Genomic DNA, 20,962 nt, shown 5'->3' with positions numbered 1-20,962 from the left:
ACTCAGGAGTGTCTTTATGGAGGGAGATTAGTGCCACCAGGCTTCATTTGAATTACAGAAATCTGGTCCTGTCATGCTCACAGAGCTGTTAAATATCAAAAGGAAAATTGCTTTCCCAAATTAAATTAACTCATATTGAATATTTGTAATGCACAATTTAAAAAAAGAAATGATGTGGCTTGAAATGAGATGTTATTGACTAACTGTGATTTGCTCTATTAATTAAAATGTTCCCAACACATTCATGCCTCTTTATTTGCCTTCAGACGGCTGAATGAGATTTATTATAAAATGTTTTGTTTTTGCATTCAGCACTTTAATAGGACAGATTTCTGCAGCTCAAACACAATCTGTGCAGACACTAATCTCCTTCTGTACTTCTCACGAGGCAGTCACGACTTTGAGTGAGCTGAAATAATATACATCATCTTCTCATAGCAGTTCATGAGGGCTTGGACGCACAGCTCACACTACCTGAACACCCCCCGTAAGTGTGTTCAGGAAGTGTTTCTTAAAGGAAAATGTCAGGTGAAGTTTCATAATCCACAAAACATTTCTGGAGCTTCGCAGCAAATCAGTGCAGCGTTCTCCTGAAATGCTGAAGTGGCCGGGGACTTGTTTTAAAACGTAAAACAACAGGAAAAATAAACATGAAATGGCTCTTTAGTAGGCGAGCTGTATGGAGCCATTTAATGTTTGTTTTTCTGTTTGTTTTTTAACGTATTAAAATGAGCCCCAGCTCCTTCAGTTGCTGTAACGCTGTTTTGCTGTGAAGCTCCAGAAATGTCTTGTAGATGCTGAAACTTCACCTGACTTTTTCCATCAGCACGAGGGGGAGGAGATCATTTCATTTTTGGGTGAAAACTTTTCCTTTAATTAACTTTCACCTTTCATCAACGGTAACAAAATGTGTCTGGTGATCTCAGTCATTACAGTTAACCTCATCGTGTGGTAATTAACTTTATTACAGTGTAACGGCAGTAACAAGTGTGTATTTAAGATCCAACACTGACATTAAAAAACTCAGGTTACAAAACACACAGCCTGAGCAGCAGCAGTGCTGCTCTGCTCCAGTCCTTTATGCTTGTTTGTGGCATCGTCATATATTTCAGTCCCTGCAGGCGGCTGCTTCTGTGATGGACAATACTGTGGCAGAAGAACAGGTACTCCCCTTTAGTGTCAGAGGAGGACCTTCCTTCACTATTCAGTGAGGGTTTCTCAGCTGTCTGGGTTCTGGAGATTGTTCTGGATCTCACAAACCAAGTTGAAATTAGCATAAATAAGAGCCGACTTCTCCAGAGATTGAGGAACAAAAGCTACAACACAAGGATCCTCTCTCCCTCTGACACACATCTCCTCTCCTCCCATCAGAAAATGAAATACTGCGGCAGTGACGTTTCCATGCCGGTCAAAGTTAATGATCATGGAGGTTTTCCCATGATGCCTTGTGCCAGCAGACAGGTGAGTCAGGGTAGCATGACGTAGTTCTCGGCAATTTCCAGGACATAGAGGTTGGACATCCCTGACTGGTCCTCGGTCTGACGCGTCTCCATGACAACCATCCTGCAGCGAGAAGGTCAGAGGAGTTTAAACTTAAACTGCTTAATCTCAATGAAAATCTGACTGGGAATGATTCTCAGCCCCAGATCTCAGTTTCTCTTTTTTTAATAAACATAGTTTGTGCTGAATAGTTACAAAGGAAAGAGCAGCGCCTGCAGAAACTTGCAGAGACCTTATCAACAGAAGATCTACCCTAACCAGGCGTGAACACCGCAGCAAAGAGTAAACACATCCCGTACCTGTCTGACTGCACCAGTCTGTAGATCTTCCTGTGGTCTGTGAGTTCCTCCAGCACCTCAGTGAAATCTTGTCTTCTTCTCTGCCAGCCGTGACGCCAAACTGCCAGCAGCGTGTCCTCAAAATACACTGGACAGACAGACAGACAGACAGACAGACAGAGAGTCAGTGCTGAGCTGTAATCATCTACAATATCAACCTTCACCTGTCAGTAGATGTTCTCACCTATGGACTCAACATCGTGAGAGAAGGTGTTGTCGTGTGGCCACTTGCTCTTCAGCTCCCCTTCCAGACCGACTATATGTACTGACTCTGTGGACGAGAGAGGCTTCGTGTGAGAATACCACCATCGTTCACTTCAGCCCATGACTGCAGTGGGATCCATGACTGCACAACCTTTATAGGAACATTTTTGGGGTTGTACTTTCGACATGTTAGTCCCAGATGGAAACGAAAAGCCTAGAACAGTTAGGTCAGATGTTAAAGGAAACTCAGTTGCTTACTTTCTATGAGGACGAGCAGCGAGTTACTGTCCAACTGGTTTACTTGAACCACGTCTGGGCAAGGTTTCTCTGTAGGAACACACACACAAACACACACAGACAAACACAGACACGACAACAAACAACAACGGTGTCAGAAGTGAAATGTAGAAAGTTTGCTGGTGATTCAGATCACGTTGTTGTGTTTGTAGCTCCTTTATAATGGTCATGATGATGCAGTGTGAACCCACCCAGGCCAGAGTTGGTGAACCAGGATGTGTTGGAGTTCAGGTTGATGTATTCTACAACGACTGGCAGGTTGGGGCTCGTCCCTCGAGACACGCCGATACACACCAGCGGGTACTCCTGCTGGGGCACCACCACCATCTCAAACACCCGCACAGGGTTGGGCAGGGGGAAGTCAAAATGCTGCAAGCATGAAAGCAGGAAGGTGTAAGTCAGGAGTTTAATCTGATTTTAAATGTTTTTGGATGTTGAACTGTGGTTTTTTAACTGTGGAGGCTAAGTGTTTCATTCAAGGACACTTAAACCTGCAACCTCTCAGCCACAGCATGGTGTTTAACTGAGGCCACCAATGAGTCTATTTTCAAAACCATAACGACTTTATGGTTCAAAGCTAACTCATAAATTTAATAGAGACCATAAAATGCTTCATTTCCCTGCCAGGAGTCTTTTTATTAGCTGCTGTCCATGTTAACAGTCCAATAAAAGTGGTAACAACCAAAAGACAGACAAAGTAACAAAGACAAGCCCACAGCATCAAACTATACATCATCTTAACCTGCACATATTGCTGTTGTATTTCCTTAATTAATTATCCTGTTGAGCATTCATGTTTTGTTTCTTTATCACAGTATGTTTTAGAGTTTGTTTCTTTCTCCTTCGTTTAATAACGACTGTTAGCTATCCTTTTGAAACCTGAATTTAGCTTTTCTGTTATGTTAAGGAAGCTTTACTGCAGCAACATGATGCTAGATTACATCTAACAGAAAATTCAAGATGTCGTATGCATTTGAAATCATTTTCTGTCCACAACATCTGCAGCCGTAATGATGGATCAATCATAGGATTTTAAAGGCTTCACACACTCACCTTAATGAGCATGAACTTGTGCATGGGCTCGTACCACTGCAGCAGCACGACACTGGCCTCCAGACCACAGCACAGGAACACACAGCCTCGATGTGGGTTACCTGCTACAGGAAAAGACACAAAAGACAAGATTTAGTCGACCCAGTCAACACTGACAAATCTGAAATCTGCCTTTTAAATCCTAAATGTAGCCTGCGGTTAATTTGGTTTCAAACAGAAAGCAGAGAGGTGAACTGCAGCTAACACACACTACTGCAGTGTAGGGAATGAATACACAATACACAATACACAACTATATGTATATAAATACTTAAATGTATTTTATTGATTGCTTTTTTGCGTTTCGTCTCACCAACTGAGCAGGTCTTGCAGCCTTTGGTATCAGGTATTTTACACGTCACTGCACATTTCCTGAAGACAAAATTAATTATAAAAGTTTTTAATTGGCACGAGCACATATGGTGTTCTGAGACAAAATGATCGAACCAAACAAGACGGAGACGGAGCGACAGAAAAGAGTCCAGCGTTACCTTGGTAACAGTCTGTGAGTCGGCAAGGAAACCATCCTCTGGTCTTTCCGAGCCTGTTCGTACAACTCCTTCAGCGAATGGGAGTGAAGCTGCGATGATTTACCTGTGAACAGGATCAGACACAGTTTGAAAGTTACATGTTTTGTCAGCTGGTTCATCCTGCAGCCAGCACAGCGTGAACAAACACTCACATTCATAAATGTTCTTAAAACATGTCCGCTACTTTGTTCGCATCTCCTCGATGTGCCTTTTAAACTAAAAACTACAGAGACTTCTGAGTGTCTTGTTGTTTCTCAGATGGCTCTCAGGACAGAGAGCCACTCAGCTTAATGAGCATCTTCTTTCAATTTACCTGATACAGACATGAGGACGTTATTAATGGTGTAGACCCAGGTACACTTCCCAGGATACAACTGAAAGAGAAAGAGAAGAAAGAAATCCATTTATTAACAGCATGTTTGCTGCTCCAGCGTCTCTTTCAAAAGCTCTTCTTCTATTCAAGCTTTCTGTAGCAACAGAGCTCTTTGAGACTGTTGGAAAGCCTCACATCCAAGTATGACTCTCTAAAACATCTTTCATATTTTGCTCTGGTAGTTTTCACCAACACAGGAACCAAAACTAACTAAACCAGACCTGTTGTTTCCAACCTATGGTTTGCAAAACACTGAAGTGGCTCTTGTGTTAATCAGAGGTCTTACCAGTTCCATCGTGGCCTCGGAGCCGTTCAGGTTCAGGGTGTAGATCCCCTCCTCGGCCGCCAGGATCAGATGCTGGTCTGAGGAGCGAGAGGACACACGAGCTGGTCAGACAGATGAAACACAGGTTTGATGAGATGGATTTACTGTGAGCTTTATTCAGTGATACAACCTTTGGTCGCTGGGTTTTCCCAGGATGTGGCGGAGTTTACTTTAAGAGGACAGCCGTGGAAGATCTTTTTAAAGTAGACCTGGAGAGACAGAAGTAGTTTATATCAGTGGTGATACTTCTTACAGCATTTATCTGCCTAGTCTACAAATAAACACCTGCAGCACTCCTGCAGCTTTAACGATAAAGGTCAGTGAAACAACACAATAAAACTGTGGTTATAAAACCACAGGAGTGACATTTAGAGGTCTGATCTGACAAACAACGCGTTGCTAATATAAACTGACATGCATTTAAAAATCTATCAAAATGTTTTTGGAAGATATTTGGTAATATATGAATATGACACATTTAATGACACATTGCAGCGACATTATTATTATGAGGATCATTTCAAACATAAGCTTGTGTCAACTCTTCATAAATGTGTAATTACAAAGTGAAAATATTGTCATAACAATGTTAAACCAACATAAATGATGACAGAGCACCTGGGAAATCAGGGAAAATATAATTCAATATAACAATATGTTGTATTGATCATTTGTGTGTTAACAATACATAAATATTAGACTGTATGTGCATGTGAATGTTTTTATATGCAAGTGTCTGTACTTCAATTTTACTTTATATTTTGTTATATTTGTCTGAACATCTTCTTTTCCTCATCGTATACATTATTTATCAATATGGTTTAAAAAAAATATGAAAGCATCAATTCAAAATAAACATCTTTAAAAAAGTTTCATAAAAAGAAACATTTTGCTGTTAATATTTAAAAAGTTTGAGTTACACAACAGTCTCGTCTGCTGGGGCTCCTTGAATCTTTGATGCTGATCTCATCCAGCCTCATTATTTTAAACTCCACATATCTTAATAAATACGGATCCTGCTGAATTAAACTTGTTGATAGTTTCCCTTTGGTAACTCTGTACACACATGAAGCATCAAACACAACCCAGCATCTCAGACACTCAGCAGAGTAGAGCTGACATGAAGGCAGGAAAAGTTTTGGGAAGTAAGAGAAACTCACAGGAGGTTTCTTCATGAGGGAGCTCACACACTCTGCAGGGTCCTGAGAACAAAACAGAAAACCTCATGATCATTGTGAAGAAGAGAGGATGATGATAGTTGAAGAGGAAATGGAAAGACTATCTACAGCTTAATATCAGCTTCTGTAAACCATGACCATCTCATTCCTGTTATACCCGCACTGACTTTCATCTCTTCATTAGTCTGCTCACTCTTATTGTAACATCACTTCTCTGTCTGGGATATTTCTTCCACATGACACTCAGCAGGTTGTGTTCAGGCACTTTCTTGTCTTCTGTACCTTTAAGGCGGGTTGCCGTCTGCGTATGCCTTTAGGGGGGAGCTCAGGAGGAAGGAGGTCTGCTGGGTTCTCGTTGAACTGGACAGGGAACGACGCAGGATCTGGTTCACAAACACCGAATAAGAAACATTTATTCATATAAAAAGACACATTTTTTCTTCTTGTTGATGTTATTGAGTTAAAAAATCTCCCACAAAAGCTAAAAAACATTTCTCTGGACTGATAATGAGTCTTTGATGATGACTGAGGATGATATTTGACAAACTAACACCTGAAATGTTTCTTGTTGAGCCACTTCAGTACATTACACAACCTTGGCTTCAAACAGTGTATTAGACTAAAGCATTATAACTGCAGTGTTTATACTAAACAGCTTTACAAAAGACATTTCCAGTGCTGGTGGAGGATAAACTTAAGCAAAAACATACTCAGGTTTACTGCTAATATTGGCATTTTGCTCCTTCAGCTGTGATATGATGCTACGACCATGACTGTCTCACCTGAGTGTCGTGAGTGTCGTGAGGTTCGTGGCTGTGGCGTCGGTCTGACGTGCGTCCCACTGGAGGTCCTGATGAGAGGCGTGGGGGTGTACAAAGTGTGGGGTTTCCTCGCCCGGTCGTCCTCCCCGGCCATGCTTTCCTCCGAGCTGGTCCGCGCTTTGGGCTGCACACACAAAAAACATAGAGACGTGGTGAGTGTCTGATCTGCCTGCTGATGCTCTTTAAAAACGGCGGAGGAGTCGTTTGTTAATCAGTTATGCACAAGTTTCATTCATCCTGATGTCATCTGTATCCTGAACTTTTAGTGTGAAAATGATTTTGGAAAATACTAAGTTAACATGATAAACTACTAATTATAATAGTCAATAACGCTGCTAACTAAAGCTGCAGGCAATTAATCAGAAAAGTCAAAATTCTCTGATTCCAGCTTCTTAAATGTGAATATTTTCTGGTTTCTTATATTAACAGGTAATAACTGTTTTAACCACAACTCAACAAGTTATTTCGAGAGCCTTTGTGCAAAATACACTGTCACTGTAATAAACACACACATAAAACCTTGTATCATGTATAGATTGAGTTTTTTGTCTCTTGTCCAGTCAATAATCACCTTCGGAGGAAGTGGAGGTGGAGTTTCATCAGCTGTCAGGATGAAACTGTTGGCAGAGAGAGTGTTGGGTCAGTCTGGTGTGTGTTTAATGATGCAAATACACATTAATGCAGATGTGAGTTTGTGGTCATTCAGCTCACCTGGTGGCTTGTTGCATCGTAGGGCTGCGGTGGACAAAAGGCGAGAGAGAGAAAGTGTCAGTGCAAACTATGAAAATGACAAAACATGAGGAAACGACTGCTGGAAATGAAGTCAAACATGCTGTTAAATAATCCTGAGGCTGATCCTGAGCCTTAACAATCAGTTTTCACTCCTCTGAACTCACTCTGAACATCACACAGCAGTTTTAGGCTGGACTGAATCATTCATATGCTGTTTATATGTATTGTGTGAGGTTTTCTTACATATCCACATCATCATAGTCGTCGTCTGAGTCCGTGTCCTGATCCCTGCGAGAGAGAAAAGAGAAAAGACAGGTTAGATACTTTATTAGGATATTTAATGTGACTCCATATCTGTGATGATGCTTTGTGACCCGGTTACCTCATTGGACTCTTGCTACTGCCGGTTGACCCCGGTGATGGCCTTAACTGTAAAACAAGGGCAATATTTGTAAGGTAACAGTCAACATGTTTAAACTAATATATGTACAACAGAGGACCCAACAGTCACAAATTACCACCCACGCTCTTCTATTTGTTGTGTTAAATTACTGTTTTTGTTCGCCTCCTGATAATTATAAACTGTGTGCTCAAAATGATGCTGCAAAGACAACAGAGACGTCCTGAACACAGAGTTCACCTCTCATGAGTCCTGTGGCTCTTGTTGACTGTTACAGGACATAACACACTCTGTTTATTTTTGTGTGTCTGTCCCAAAATCAGTTATGTTGACTTTTCACAGATTGTGATGTGAAAATATAAAAATATTGACTTTGCAGTACTGACAGAGATGGAGACGGGCTGCACGCTTCACCAGCTGTGTCCTCTGAGTACTGATGTACAGTGTACTCTGTGGCTGTGCTCTGCAGTTGTGTGTTAATTTCCCACCCTAGTAATGATTTCTGTTATAGAGAATTGTGATTAACTATAATAGCTTACATACATACATTAAAAGTTTGTTTATAATGCAATAGATACTTTGGCATCACAATGGTTATATGGTTATTTGCATGTAAGTATGCATTTATGAAAGTAAGTATAGTATTAATTTATGCATGCATTCTGAACAAAAGTACAAATATATGTGTACATGCAAATATATACAGTATAGTGCATGTTTTTATGTATGTATTGTACATGTTTGTATGCATGCATGTAGGTCCAAGAGGTCCCAGGTAGGTGGGTTGTTAGGTACCTTATTCTCTACATACAAGCAGACAGAAGACATCAAACAACAAATACTTCAACACACTCTGTGGCATCAGTCAGTGTGTGTGTTTGTGCTGTAGTCACACTGAATGTGTCCTGAGCTCACCGTTGTGTTCGGTGAGTCTGTGTTCGTGGGCCTCCGAGTGTAGATCTGTTCCACTGAGCAAACACAAGTGAAAACATTTAACACAGTGACACTTTTCACATTAACGTCTGAGTCATTCTCCAAAATGTCTTCTCCGGAGATGCTTCATTATGAGCGCTGGCAGAATAAACTTCTATTATTTCACCAGCGTAATTATCATCCAATAAACACGGAGCAAACTGGGGTGAAGCAAATGTGCCAAGACATCAGGATGAGTGAAATGATGCGATCACTGGAATATTCAAACATCTTCAATTATACTGACAGCTTAAATAAAGATGAAGCGCTGAGAACAAAAGTAATGGACAAGAAAATGATTCATTAAGTTGAGAGAGCTCAGGTGAACAGGATTATCTGTCTCCGTCTGCAAATGCATTTAAATACAAACACTTTAAGTATCAGGAGATTGTGCAGCTATAAACAGATTTACTGTAAATGCTGTATACATGGACCGTATCGTCTACACAGTCGAGTTTTTCTGAGTTAAAGCACCTTATCTTCAGCAGATAAAGAGTCAGATTTCCTCTTTTACTGTCAGGAATCACTAAACTGTTGACTTGATCACAAAAGTCGAAGTGTAAGAGTGTTTGTTTCCTTACAGCTTATGTCAGAGCTCGTCCTCTCTGCCCGGTTGTGTTTGTTGACAGACTGGATCCTCTTCAAAGATCCCGGCAGAACCACCTTAAATCATCAAGACAACAGGATTAATTCAGAGTCTATGATCCCAGGAGGAAGATGGAGGGGACAGAGGGTTGAGTTCAAATCTAAAGGCGAATTAAACCCACCATGATGAGAGAGATAACATGCAAAGTTTCATGCTACATGGCTGAATCATGACTGACCTCCATCTCTTCGTCCTCCGTCATCAGGCAGCTCTTCAGTTTCTCAGGGTTTCGAAACTTTTCCAGCAGGTCCAGGGTCAGCTCCTGGTTCAGGCACTGCTGGGTCAAAAACATGTGCTGCAGAGAGGAAGAGAGGAGACACAGGAAGCAAAGGATGGAGAGAGAGACAATCAGTACAGATTAGTCCGGTCCAAAATAAAGACAGAGCTTAAAGGAGGCCTGACACAAACCAGACTGAGTCGTGATGACAGTCAGTCTGAGGTTTTTAATACAAGAAGACTGAGCTGTGGTCAAATGTTGTTTTAAACCTGCAATAACTGATTCTTTGGCCACTTGGGGGCAACAGAAACAAGTTGTTGTTGCGAAAACATGCAGTATCAGCCATAATATTAACCCCCTTCAACTCACAGCTTGTCTGCTCTGACACATTTATAATCATTAAGTCATTTCAGACTCAGCTGGTTGCTCAGCTTGATGCAGAACTGACACTATAAACACTTGAACTGGAGCATACAGTATATGTGAGCAGTACTGACTGAGAGCATCTTGGAGGCGCTGGGTCTCTTCTTTGGGTTCCTCACCAACATGGCCTTTACAAAGTTATAAAACATGGAGGACCTGCAGACAGGAAGTGGCATATTAAAACACAGAACCTAAGAAAACAACAGTAACACACCGGTGGGAATCTTCCTTCTCTCTTTTCCACATATGAATAATTGATAAATGTAAACATACACAAAGAAAACAAATGTGTATAATGTATAATAGTGTTGTAATGAGGTTTTTATTCACCATTTAGACTTGTCCTTCAGTTTAGGAGGCTGGTAGCCGCTCTTGGACATGAGAAACAAAACCCTACAGGAAACAACACAGTAGATCACAGTCAGTGAGAATCTGCGTGTGTGTCCGTGTGCATGATTGTCACAAACATACACACATGGTCCAATCTGTTGTACAACAAATTCAGTTTGTAGGCTGAACTATAACCGCGGTGTGTGTTGTGCTGTGTTCAGCAGAATCAGGAGGGTGAGTGTGTGTGTGTGTGTGTGTGTGTGTGTGTGTGTGTGTGTGTGTGTGTGTGTGTGTGTGTGTGTGTGTGTGTGTGTGTGCACGTAGGAAACCAGTAATTACATGCATGAACATACAGACATTTTGCCGGAGATGTGGGCGGTGGAAACAAGACCTGCTGTTGTACGGTGGGAGTATGTGTGTCGAGAAATCAGATGACTTCACATTGTTTCTGCTCCACTCCATAAATACATGTTTATATTTGTCTGTGTGTATGTGCAGAGGTGTACACGCTCAGATATGTGCCGCTGTGTGTTTCACTGTGTGTTTACCGCAGCGGGTGGACATCGAACAGTGGTGGCTGCAGCTCTGCCAGCTCTATGGCCGTGATGCCCACAGACCAGATGTCACAAAGTTCATTGTAGCCGCCTTTAATCTCCACTGCTGCCACCTCTGGTGCCATCCTGAGGACAGGAGGGGAACAACAAGTGATGTTAATGTCACACATACTGCAGCATGTATAACCAGCAGATCACTCAGACCTTTTGTCAGAGCTGCTGTAAAAGAGAAATCCTCTCATCGGATGAGTTGAAACATAAAACTTCAGAGTTTCTCTGGCTGAGTCTCGTCAGATAAAAACAGAAACATAAAGAAAAGGAATCTTATTATGAGGTGAAGCACAAAAACAATCTGAATCATTCGGGTTACTTTCAAACCAAATACCTCCTAAATGCTGCTCACATGTAACTACAGTAAACGTCTTTACTTGTCATATGCAGAACAATTACAATGGACAAGTCATTGGCAACGAAATTCTTGTTCTCAGGCTCCCTCTCAGGTTTACGATAAAAAAGAATAAAGAGTCAAGTGATGAAGTATACAATAAACATAAACGTCTGGGTTGTGACCTCACCAATATGGCGTCCCGATGAAGGACATCCGCCGGGCCAGCGTGGCAGTGATCTGAGCTGAGATCCCGAAGTCAGCTGCACGACAGAGGAAACAGAAAATATAAATGATGTCATTCAATTTTAAACTAAAAACAGCACTGAACTTTCTTATGTCGCTGATGTTGCTGTGCAAGTTGACTTGAGTGGCACAATTTTTACGGCCTTGAATACAAGTTAAAATAGTATTTTCTACAGTTGCTTTCAGAGCTCCTGCTGCCTGCGACAAAACTAACACACGTCTCCAGTGCAGAAACCCACTTTTTGATTTAGATGTTTTTTAAATGGCTGTGTATTAATATATAATAGTATCCCTTCAGTAGTTTTCTTTCTTGTATGTGTGTATTCATGTGAAACAAACTCATCAAAAAGGAAAATTACTATTCCCCTTATCAGACTTTTGCTTGTGAATGACAGAATGTTTTGCAGCTGATTAGTAAGAACTGGATTCAGACCATCAGAAGTGACACATTCAGTAAACGAACAAAACAACGTTTAAAAACAAGACATCAGAGATGTGTTAATTGAGTTGTCACTCTTGCAGCGAGTGACTCATTTCAACCACACGGTGCAGCGCAGAGCAAACATCCACCTACCCAGCTTGACCTCGCCCTGGTCGTTGAGGAGGATGTTGGCACCCTGGAGGCAGAAGAGGGCGAAACAAACATCAACACAGACACGACCACAGAAACATCTTACGATACAAAGATGCTCCTTTACCCACTCAGTGATATTTAACTGAACCCACACAGGATGGAAATCAAACATTCACTCTAAAAGTCTCATTTGAAGCTCATTATAAATTGCTGTAGTGCACTTAGTGTCTGCTCATGCTCACCTTTATATCTCTATGGATTTTCTTCTGTGCATGCAGGTAGTCCAGACCCTGTTCACACACACACACACACACAGGCACATACACACACAACACACACAGTGAATATTATAAAACTGACAGCTGGGTTTTACATTTACACTGATTAAACCCACTTCAGCCATCAAGAAAAACAAACGGCACAGGGAATAAAAATAGCTGGTGAAGTGGGTTTTTGTCCTCTGAACATGATCACGTCAGCAGCAGCGTGTTTCAGATGATAAATAGTGAAACCACAGTTGATTGTACCTGAAGCATCTCCCTGCAGATGTAGGCGATCTGTGGCTCAGACAGAGGTCCGGTCACTGTGGAGCACAATTCAGTGTTATAATACTTTAATGGAGAAGCAGCATTTACAGACTAACATGACCGGAAAGAGGCAAATAAAGAGAACAACAGTAACGTGCCTGTTGGTTGTTTTACAGGATGTTTTGAATGTTTCTTGCCATTTCAGTTGAGGACATTTTTATAACTGGTGCTGACTCCAGTCTTGCTTGCACAAAGGAGGTTTATAGGATGATTGCAGGTTTTTACAGCCTCAGTCTAAGTTTACTGTATACTGTGGGTCGACTGATTATCGGCCTGGTTCAGCATTTTTCTGATCATCAGAATAAGTGATTGTTTTATCTGGTTGCTGATAAAATAGATTAATTTAAAAATGTTTGGCTCTGATGCAGCATGTTATCTGCAATCTGCAAAGTAACTAGTTACTATAGTTATCAAATGTGTGGTGGAGTGGAAGTATAAAGTAGCAGAACATAGAAATACTCAAGTAAAGTACAAGTACCTCAAAATTGTGATCAACTTTTTGGTCTTGATTTGTAAAAGCACCAAATCTCAGCTTGGCAAAATAAATACTGGCTCACCGGTTTTGATCAAAGTGATTAAAACTCCCTGTAGATACATTATGGTCAATTTTAGAGGGTCAGTCAGGTCATAAATATAATATGTAACGCCACTTTAATCCTTTATCGAGTGCTCAGATAAATGCATATACGTTTCCTCACGGTAGGTTCATCAAACATTAGCCATACGAGCACTGACTCACCGTGGTAGATATCCTGGAGGGAACCTCCTCCACAGAACTCCATACAGATCCACAGTTTATTAGCTCTGCGGATGGAGGAGGAAATCTCTAAGTTAACGACCGTGTCCACGATTAATGACAGAGAGAGAGGAAACACAGAAGCAGACAGCTCACCGTATGTAGCTGCCATAATATGCCACGATGTTGGGATGTTTGCAGCTCTTCACTATGACGATTTCCTGCTGGATGATAGAAAAATCATCCTCTGTGGAGCCAGACAAAGAGACACAATACATATGTGTTAATAATATCACATTAGATGTAGTTATTAGATATTTAAGATGCACAGATCCACTTTATTGGTTCAGATCAGAATCCAGTTCTTGAATTTAGATACCAGTAAAACTTCTACCTTGGACTTTTGGCTTTGCAAACAAGTGGCTGTCTTACTTCTCTGTGACTCAAGAATAAAATATCTCCAAACTAAGGACATGTTGAGTGAGCTGACCTTTATCTCATGTTATCGGAAATCTTTGAGACCTCCTTGTGATGTGTTGTTTGTCTCCACAGTTTGATACTGATGCGTGCACAGAGAGGTCAGTGTGGTTTGAAGGGTTAAATAAAGGGCTGAGATAAGTTTCCATTTGTTGCTTGACACCATCACGGACGCTCAGTTTAAAGCAGATGAACAGAATCAGCCTGCTTTGTGTTTTAAGCTGAAACAACAGCAACATTTTACTTCCATTCAGCGCAGATTTAATAATAAGCTGAAACACTGAATGAGTCAGTGGGGTCTCTTACTAATTACAGTGGCTGGTTACACAAACATGATCAGTGTAATCAAAGCGTTGGAGGGATAATTGAATGCAGTTGCAGCCTCTTTTCTTTGGTTATTGGTGGAGTCTGATGGTTTATAGCTCTGATTTGTATGATTTATGCTTCTGGGGGAAGTAATGAGCCTCTCTCTTCTCAGTATGCATGCACCTAGCTCTGCCTTTAAGCGCTGAATGCAGTGTGATGTTTTGTTAAAAGCTCCCGTAATGGAATCATAATGAGTTTTGGGAGCTAGTAATTGTGTTGCATTAAAACACATTTGGGGAAGCTGGGACCGTGCAGTAATGTTTATTACCTTTGTCTCGGGGTAGAGAGAGGTTTAGGTAAATCTACATCGACACAGGCCTTCTCTAGTCAGAGGCCACACATGCAATAGCACATTTTAGTATCTTACATTGCAGAAATGTTCATGAAAAAACAGTACACTGATGGTTTTAATGCTTTTGGAGTTTTATTATTTCCTGATTATATCAAATGACAGAATAAACATTACAACTCCCACCTGGTTCCATCTTGATGACCTTGATGGCTGCCAGCTCTCCATTCTGCTTGTTACGTGCCTGAAAACACAAGAACACACATACAGGTTCATTATTTTGACCATGTGACCGTCACAGTACATTGTAAATGTGGTATGTTTAAGTTGTGTCTTCTTGTGTGCCTTGTGTGTGTCATTTGCATGTGTGCTGTCCAGATCAGTGGAGTGTAAAAAAAGAGCTCACTCTGTGGCATTAAAGACCCAGAAATACATTCACGCACACAGTGACCTTTACAAGTGTGATACCAAAGGAAAGTGTCACTTCTCTTTGCTTGTTCACACAATTTATAAACAGAAACCAGAACTTCCTTCAGACATGAATATTTACTAAACTGTTACAGGTTAATGTTCTGTTAAAGATACTGTTGAAGATACTGACAGGAAACCGACTTGCACCCAAACTGTCCCGCAAGCAATTAAATAATACAAAGAGAAGCAAACACAAAGTTCATCCAATCAGTGACGACTTTGACACACTGTTTTGTAAGTCTACTCTTTTACCCAGATGCTGTGGTTTAAAGTGTCTTTAACAAAGATGATACCATGTAGAGCTGAAAGACAGACACTTTAAAATAAAAGCTGCAGACGAAATACATTTTCTGGTATCCCTGCTCACCTTATCCAATCAGGACGGAGAACCACATAAAGAGGCGGTCCTGTTTGTCCCTTCTGAAAAGCGACAACAATTCTTACAGCAGCTTTAAAGTTTCAGACAATATCGTTGTCTTGAGAGAGTTTAAAGCTCAGTTAGAAACAGCCACAGTAACACTGGCGGCCCGTGATGCTCATTTCTAAGGTAATGTTTGGAGTGCTGCATGCTTTGTTGTCCATTACCTTGGTAACACGTTATTTTTTTCTCTTTTAACTTGAGTTTAATTTATTTATTCGTGTCACAAAATGTTCAGCAAAAAAACAACTATATAGATGGACAGTGAGAGCAACTTATTAAGATTTAGTGATTACGGCAGCAAAGGAGTCGCTTTTACGCTGACGATGACGACATGTTGTTTTGGAAACACTGAAATATGTTATTCTGGGAGTCATCGCCAGTTAACCTATAAAGCCGTTTTGATATGAGAATCTTTTGACTCAACCAGACAAAGAGATAACCTTCTGTAATACTGATTAATCCCACCATCTTAGCTAAATGATACATTATCTGGTAGTGATGAGCAGCGAGAGGCATTATGGCTCAACAAACAAAGACAACAGCACTAAATACAGCTGTCAGAAGATGAAGACGACAGGAAAAATGAATCCAGTGAAATAACAATGTTAACCAGGTACATATATTAAGAATAAACTCTTTACATTAGGTGCAAAGGCTCAACAGTGAGGGGAGACAATGACTTCACACATCTCAGACTGTATTTCAGACATGACCCAACTGCCAGTCCACCCACTACACTTGAGAGGAAATACCCATTCACATTCTGTCGCTCCTGAAATAGATCGCAGTCATAAGTGTACTCGGTCAGTGAGAAGAGGTAGTACAGTTACAACGGAAACGGCACCCTCTCAGAGAGGGATTTTTAAAAACACACATGACACAACTATATCAGACGGATGGTTTTGTCCAAAGCACTAACAAATACTTTCAGGTGGAGTTGAACCAGCACTGACGACCCGGCAGGACAGGATTAGGACTAGGATCAACAGACAGCTACTGCTACTTGAAGTATATCGTATTGACATTAACACGTGTCTGTTCCACCCGTCGCTCCCTGACGTCAAGGAGCTGTTGTAACAAACAAGTTCGTCATCACACATCTCGTGAAATGAGCAGAGCATCATTAGCATTTGAAGAATGGGGTTTGTCAGGATGCAACTGTGATTAGATGACAAACAACTTTTCACAGACACAACGAGAAGGCAGACGGCGGCCACCTCCGCTGTCAAAGCACCACTTTCCTTTAGTTGGAAAATTAAACCCACCAACAAACGATACACCATAATGAAAGCTGACACTTCGCAGATTAATGTTAGCCGCTCTGTTCTTCTGAAAGTCTGCTTTTGAGTCTGTCGTTGAAATGGCACAGTGGAAAGTCGAGGGGTTGTGGGCACAGAGGAAGATGGTCATAAATAACCGGCTTACATGTTTATTTATGGGTGACATTTTTATTTTCAGCAGAAGCTTTCTTTATTCAACCATGACCACCTACCAACTACCTGATCTTAAAGTGTTAGTTTCATCACAAATACACCTCTCACTTTCCCCTGGTGGCATCACGTTGTATGTGCTGAGGCTCTCAGACATCCACCTCTGAGATTTCATCCGCTGTCTAAATATAATGGAGGTGAATAAAAATGAGTTTGTCCTGCTCACAGCTTAGACAAATGTCTAAATGTCTTTCTCCTTTCCATTTCTCGGTCCGTCTCTCACTCACTGAGGAGGACGAGGCGCAACAGTAAAAACAGGAGTCTAGATTAGATTAGATAGATTCACTGCATCTCACTGAAGACAAAAAATACCCCTAACGACGAGAAATGAACTCAAAAATATCCCTTGGTGCCCACAGGAAAGGTTTTCTGTCTGACGTCATCTGTAAAATGTGTTTCTGAGAAAAGTCTAGTCATGTTTATCATGAGAGAGCGGATCACATTTACCTGTACAGTACAGGTCGGGTGTTATTACGCGACATTTCTCGTTAAAACTGAGGCATAAAGGACTTCGAGATAGCATGAACATATCTTCTGGTAACCGGTGCAGTCATACTCTCTGTGTACTCACATGTGAAGTACAGCAGTGACAAACTGAAGCCTTCAGTGGCTGAAAGCAGAATAATGAAAGCAACAATGACAGTGGAAAACTCCACTCAATGTAAAAAGTCTGTGTGTGTGTGTGACATCAGAGAGGTCACTGAGAGGAAACACACCTGAGAAGTGATCAGTAAACAACCAAACACTCACACACAGACTCACAGAAACAGACTCAGAAGAGTTGGACGTCACAGCGGAAGCCGCAGACCTTCCACAACAACGTTTCCATCTTTAAGTGTGCGCTGTGATCACCAGCGAGGAGGGTTAGGGTCTTTCCTCTCACTGACCTCTGTGATCACACACTCACGAAGCTAATGAACGACAACAGTTTTAGATTTGTAGTTAGACTTGTTGCTACAGTGGATGAATCCAGCAGGTTTGATGCCAATGATTCACTTCAGTAAGTAAAGGAAATGAAAAATTGAAGCCCACTTACTTCCTTTCACAATAAATGACTGAGATTTGATCTGCTGATATTAAAGGTCAGAGGGAGAAAGCAGTTCAAGTGAAAAGGTTGACTGTCGACGAATATCAGATGATATTACACACAGGAAACTCTATGAACTTCTATCTATAATCTCCAAAAATTAACCCTAATCAAACCTTAACTGAGGCTTCTCCTGATCACCTGCACAGAAATAAACAGAGACATACTCACTGTTTTCTTACTCACGTTGTTAGAAATACATCTTGCAAAAGTCCTTATTGTTGTCCATAGACACGAAGAAGAGAAGTACACTGGATGTTTACTGTGCAAACGTTATCCCTCAAGGAGTATATGATAGGATTCAATGACATGTTTTGCTTTAAAGAGTTTTTTAAGGATTGTAAAGACCTGTTAATAGTAAGAATAGAGTAGTTATGATTACACAGCTTTGAAAGATGCATGAAAGCTGCTCGGTCGATGTTTTCATTCATTAAATATTTCATTTCTGTATATATTCTCTTGAATAGACGTTATAATGTGTCAGGGTGTCTCACTTGTTCCTGTTTTCATCATCTGTTTATTTGCTCTTTTCTTTTATGTGGATTTGTGACACATTCAACACAAATACGTGTCAATTATTCATCAGATAGATCAGAGACGCTTCGACAGGAAGACAGCTGACTCACACCTGTGCACGAAGACTGGGTGAAGTGTTAAGATCAGTGTGTAAAACTCTCTTAACGGAGGTCCAGAGGGACAGAAAACTTTAGTGTTATCATAAAATGTGATGATGAGCAAGACTCTTTAGTGAGAAAGATGAAATCACCGGCATGAGTGTTTAAATAATTGACTCTGTTCGGAGAAAAATGACTTTCAATTGGGACGAACTTCTTTCTTAGCTTCTGTGTTCAGAGCCTACAAAGACTACACTCTGGAAAGTTATCTAACCAAATGTCAAAGTCGTGATGTTGCCGATCTTTGCACACAGCTGACTCTTGGGTGAAGTGCTGACCAGCTTTCTTTTGCTATCTAACAAGATAAAGCAGAGAAAGTTTCATCCTGTTTACAATCTGTGTGCTCAGATAGGCAGGACAAGTTTATTCTGCACAGTGTAACACGGTTCACACACGAAGGACGAAGGCAGTTCATTATTTTTGTCACATAAAGCAACAAATAGGAAATATAATACGAAACACTGAAACAGGAAGGACAGAAATGGTTTAAAGAAAATAGATAAGAGCAAAGAAAGGTTACAGGCAAAGGTTCAATTAAAAGCCGAAGAGAACGTTATTGTTTTCAAAATGGATTTAAAGGCACTCAAAGTCGGAGAAAGCCATAAATCTTCTGGAGGTTAGTTCCAGCTCTGTGACACACGATGACTAACTGCTGCTCCTCTGTGTTCATGTGTGGTCATGTTGGCATTTTAGGTTTCTGCAAACCACAGCTAAGGTCAAAGTTGTTGATGTCATATGTATCATCAACATTTTCTGTGATAGTTCATATCAAGTTCACATACGTGCTGGTTTTCATGTCAGGAGGTGAAGGGGATGATGGCCAACACAGAGACCACTGCTCAAGACAGCTGTTGCACATTTCTAGGTGTGAAACTGCTGGATGTTTTCAGCCGGACGTGTTCATGATGACCAGAACAGGTATTTTTAGCCAAAACATGATCTTTATCTTTAACCCTAACCATGCTGCGAGCACAGCGTTGTCACAACATAAAACTGAATACTGAACCTAAAGAAATATCGATGGTTTCCAGAAATATACACTGCCAACATTTATTCTGGTGATTGATTAGGTCACAGAATAATATGATTTGTGAAGGAAAGAGAGATTTACAGAAAGGCAGCGGTACTTTATGAGTATTAGTACTCTGACATGGAAGAACGAGCAGCGACGAAGGCCGACTGTTGTGTTGCTGCGTCTTGGGCAGAAAGCTGCACTTAAACACACCGCTAAGACAGCCGACAGCTAACTAGCTCGTATGTTCTGCGCCTGCACGTGAGGAGAGACCTCTCCGTACCACCAGGTGGACTTTGCAATCGATTTTATGTGGACATTTAAGGTTTTAGCTCTCAGATTCCTGACTTGGTTTTTAGTCAGATGAGCATTGAGTCTCTTTCTTTCTGTATTTAGCTGAAGAACGTCCAGGAGCATCTAGTTATTGATGCATTCATAGATTATAGCTGGGCTATCGACACCAGGGACCTAACTCACATTAAACTGATGAATCTGACTGAGAGTCATTTAGCAAATAAGCACAATTTCCCAAACATTAGATTATTGCTTTAAGACATCTGATCTCATAAAGTATTAAGCACGCGCTCACACACACACGCTAGTTATGGGCTGTTGACTGCAATTTGTTTGATGTTCTCGGCATCATAAATGATCTTCCTCTTTTTTCGAGTTAATAATAAATCAAGGACCCAAAATTCAAGCACATTTCATCGTTAAACACAAGTGTGCTTACATACACAGACACACAGACACACACACACACACACACACACACACACAAAACCACACCATTTCAGCAGAAACTTGACACAGTTAAGTCGACTGCAGGCAGCTCCTGTGTGCAGTCCGCTGCTCACTTCTTCATTTTGCGTCTGAGGTTGCACACACACCAGGTGCAGCCCGCAGCCTCTGTGAGGCTACAGGTCTGAAACTAGAGTTGCACCATATCGAACAGCAACCCCTAACTGCACTTCAGTAGCACAAGCCACATCTGATAAGGAGAGTCGGGCTTTGACTGTAAAAGAAGGGAGATCCTGACACGTCTGGATGCAAAGCTGCAGTCAGCTTATCTACGTTTGAGTCGGTTCTCAATCCAGAGTAAATCAGGCCCTGATGTTACACGTGTTCATACAGGTAAAGACTCTTAAACTGTGTGTACGGCTGTGAAGGAAACATCAGGTATCAGAAATTAACAGAAACAGACATTTATATTTA

General features: G+C 41.1%; 1 protein-coding gene across 1 annotated transcript in view; it reads right to left on the bottom strand.

The window, feature by feature from the left end:
- Nucleotides 1–944: 944 nt before the first annotated feature.
- LOC141015045 (mitogen-activated protein kinase kinase kinase kinase 5-like) overlaps nt 945–20,962 on the bottom strand; it is a 27,657-nt gene continuing 7,639 nt past the window's right edge. Inside the window, exons 2-32 of the mRNA XM_073488945.1 lie at nt 14,779–14,836; nt 13,617–13,707; nt 13,464–13,528; nt 12,665–12,720; nt 12,380–12,427; nt 12,138–12,180; nt 11,508–11,580; nt 10,927–11,058; nt 10,379–10,441; nt 10,123–10,204; nt 9,587–9,703; nt 9,344–9,425; nt 8,706–8,758; nt 7,773–7,819; nt 7,634–7,678; nt 7,370–7,393; nt 7,230–7,275; nt 6,620–6,782; nt 6,120–6,220; nt 5,820–5,861; nt 4,790–4,868; nt 4,621–4,697; nt 4,275–4,335; nt 3,923–4,025; nt 3,745–3,803; nt 3,393–3,496; nt 2,531–2,708; nt 2,301–2,369; nt 2,023–2,109; nt 1,800–1,926; nt 945–1,563 (exon numbers count right to left, since the gene is read on the bottom strand). Coding sequence (XP_073345046.1) covers nt 1,467–1,563; nt 1,800–1,926; nt 2,023–2,109; nt 2,301–2,369; nt 2,531–2,708; nt 3,393–3,496; nt 3,745–3,803; nt 3,923–4,025; nt 4,275–4,335; nt 4,621–4,697; nt 4,790–4,868; nt 5,820–5,861; nt 6,120–6,220; nt 6,620–6,782; nt 7,230–7,275; nt 7,370–7,393; nt 7,634–7,678; nt 7,773–7,819; nt 8,706–8,758; nt 9,344–9,425; nt 9,587–9,703; nt 10,123–10,204; nt 10,379–10,441; nt 10,927–11,058; nt 11,508–11,580; nt 12,138–12,180; nt 12,380–12,427; nt 12,665–12,720; nt 13,464–13,528; nt 13,617–13,707; nt 14,779–14,836 — 2,472 coding nt within the window. The 3' untranslated portion in view covers nt 945–1,466. The remainder of the gene's footprint in view (nt 1,564–1,799; nt 1,927–2,022; nt 2,110–2,300; nt 2,370–2,530; nt 2,709–3,392; nt 3,497–3,744; nt 3,804–3,922; nt 4,026–4,274; nt 4,336–4,620; nt 4,698–4,789; nt 4,869–5,819; nt 5,862–6,119; nt 6,221–6,619; nt 6,783–7,229; nt 7,276–7,369; nt 7,394–7,633; nt 7,679–7,772; nt 7,820–8,705; nt 8,759–9,343; nt 9,426–9,586; nt 9,704–10,122; nt 10,205–10,378; nt 10,442–10,926; nt 11,059–11,507; nt 11,581–12,137; nt 12,181–12,379; nt 12,428–12,664; nt 12,721–13,463; nt 13,529–13,616; nt 13,708–14,778; nt 14,837–20,962) is intronic.

Source organism: Pagrus major, chromosome 2 (assembly GCF_040436345.1).
Source record: "Pagrus major chromosome 2, Pma_NU_1.0".
Classification (NCBI taxonomy): Eukaryota; Metazoa; Chordata; class Actinopteri; order Spariformes; family Sparidae; genus Pagrus; species Pagrus major.
This window is presented reverse-complemented; position numbering and strand designations above follow the sequence as displayed.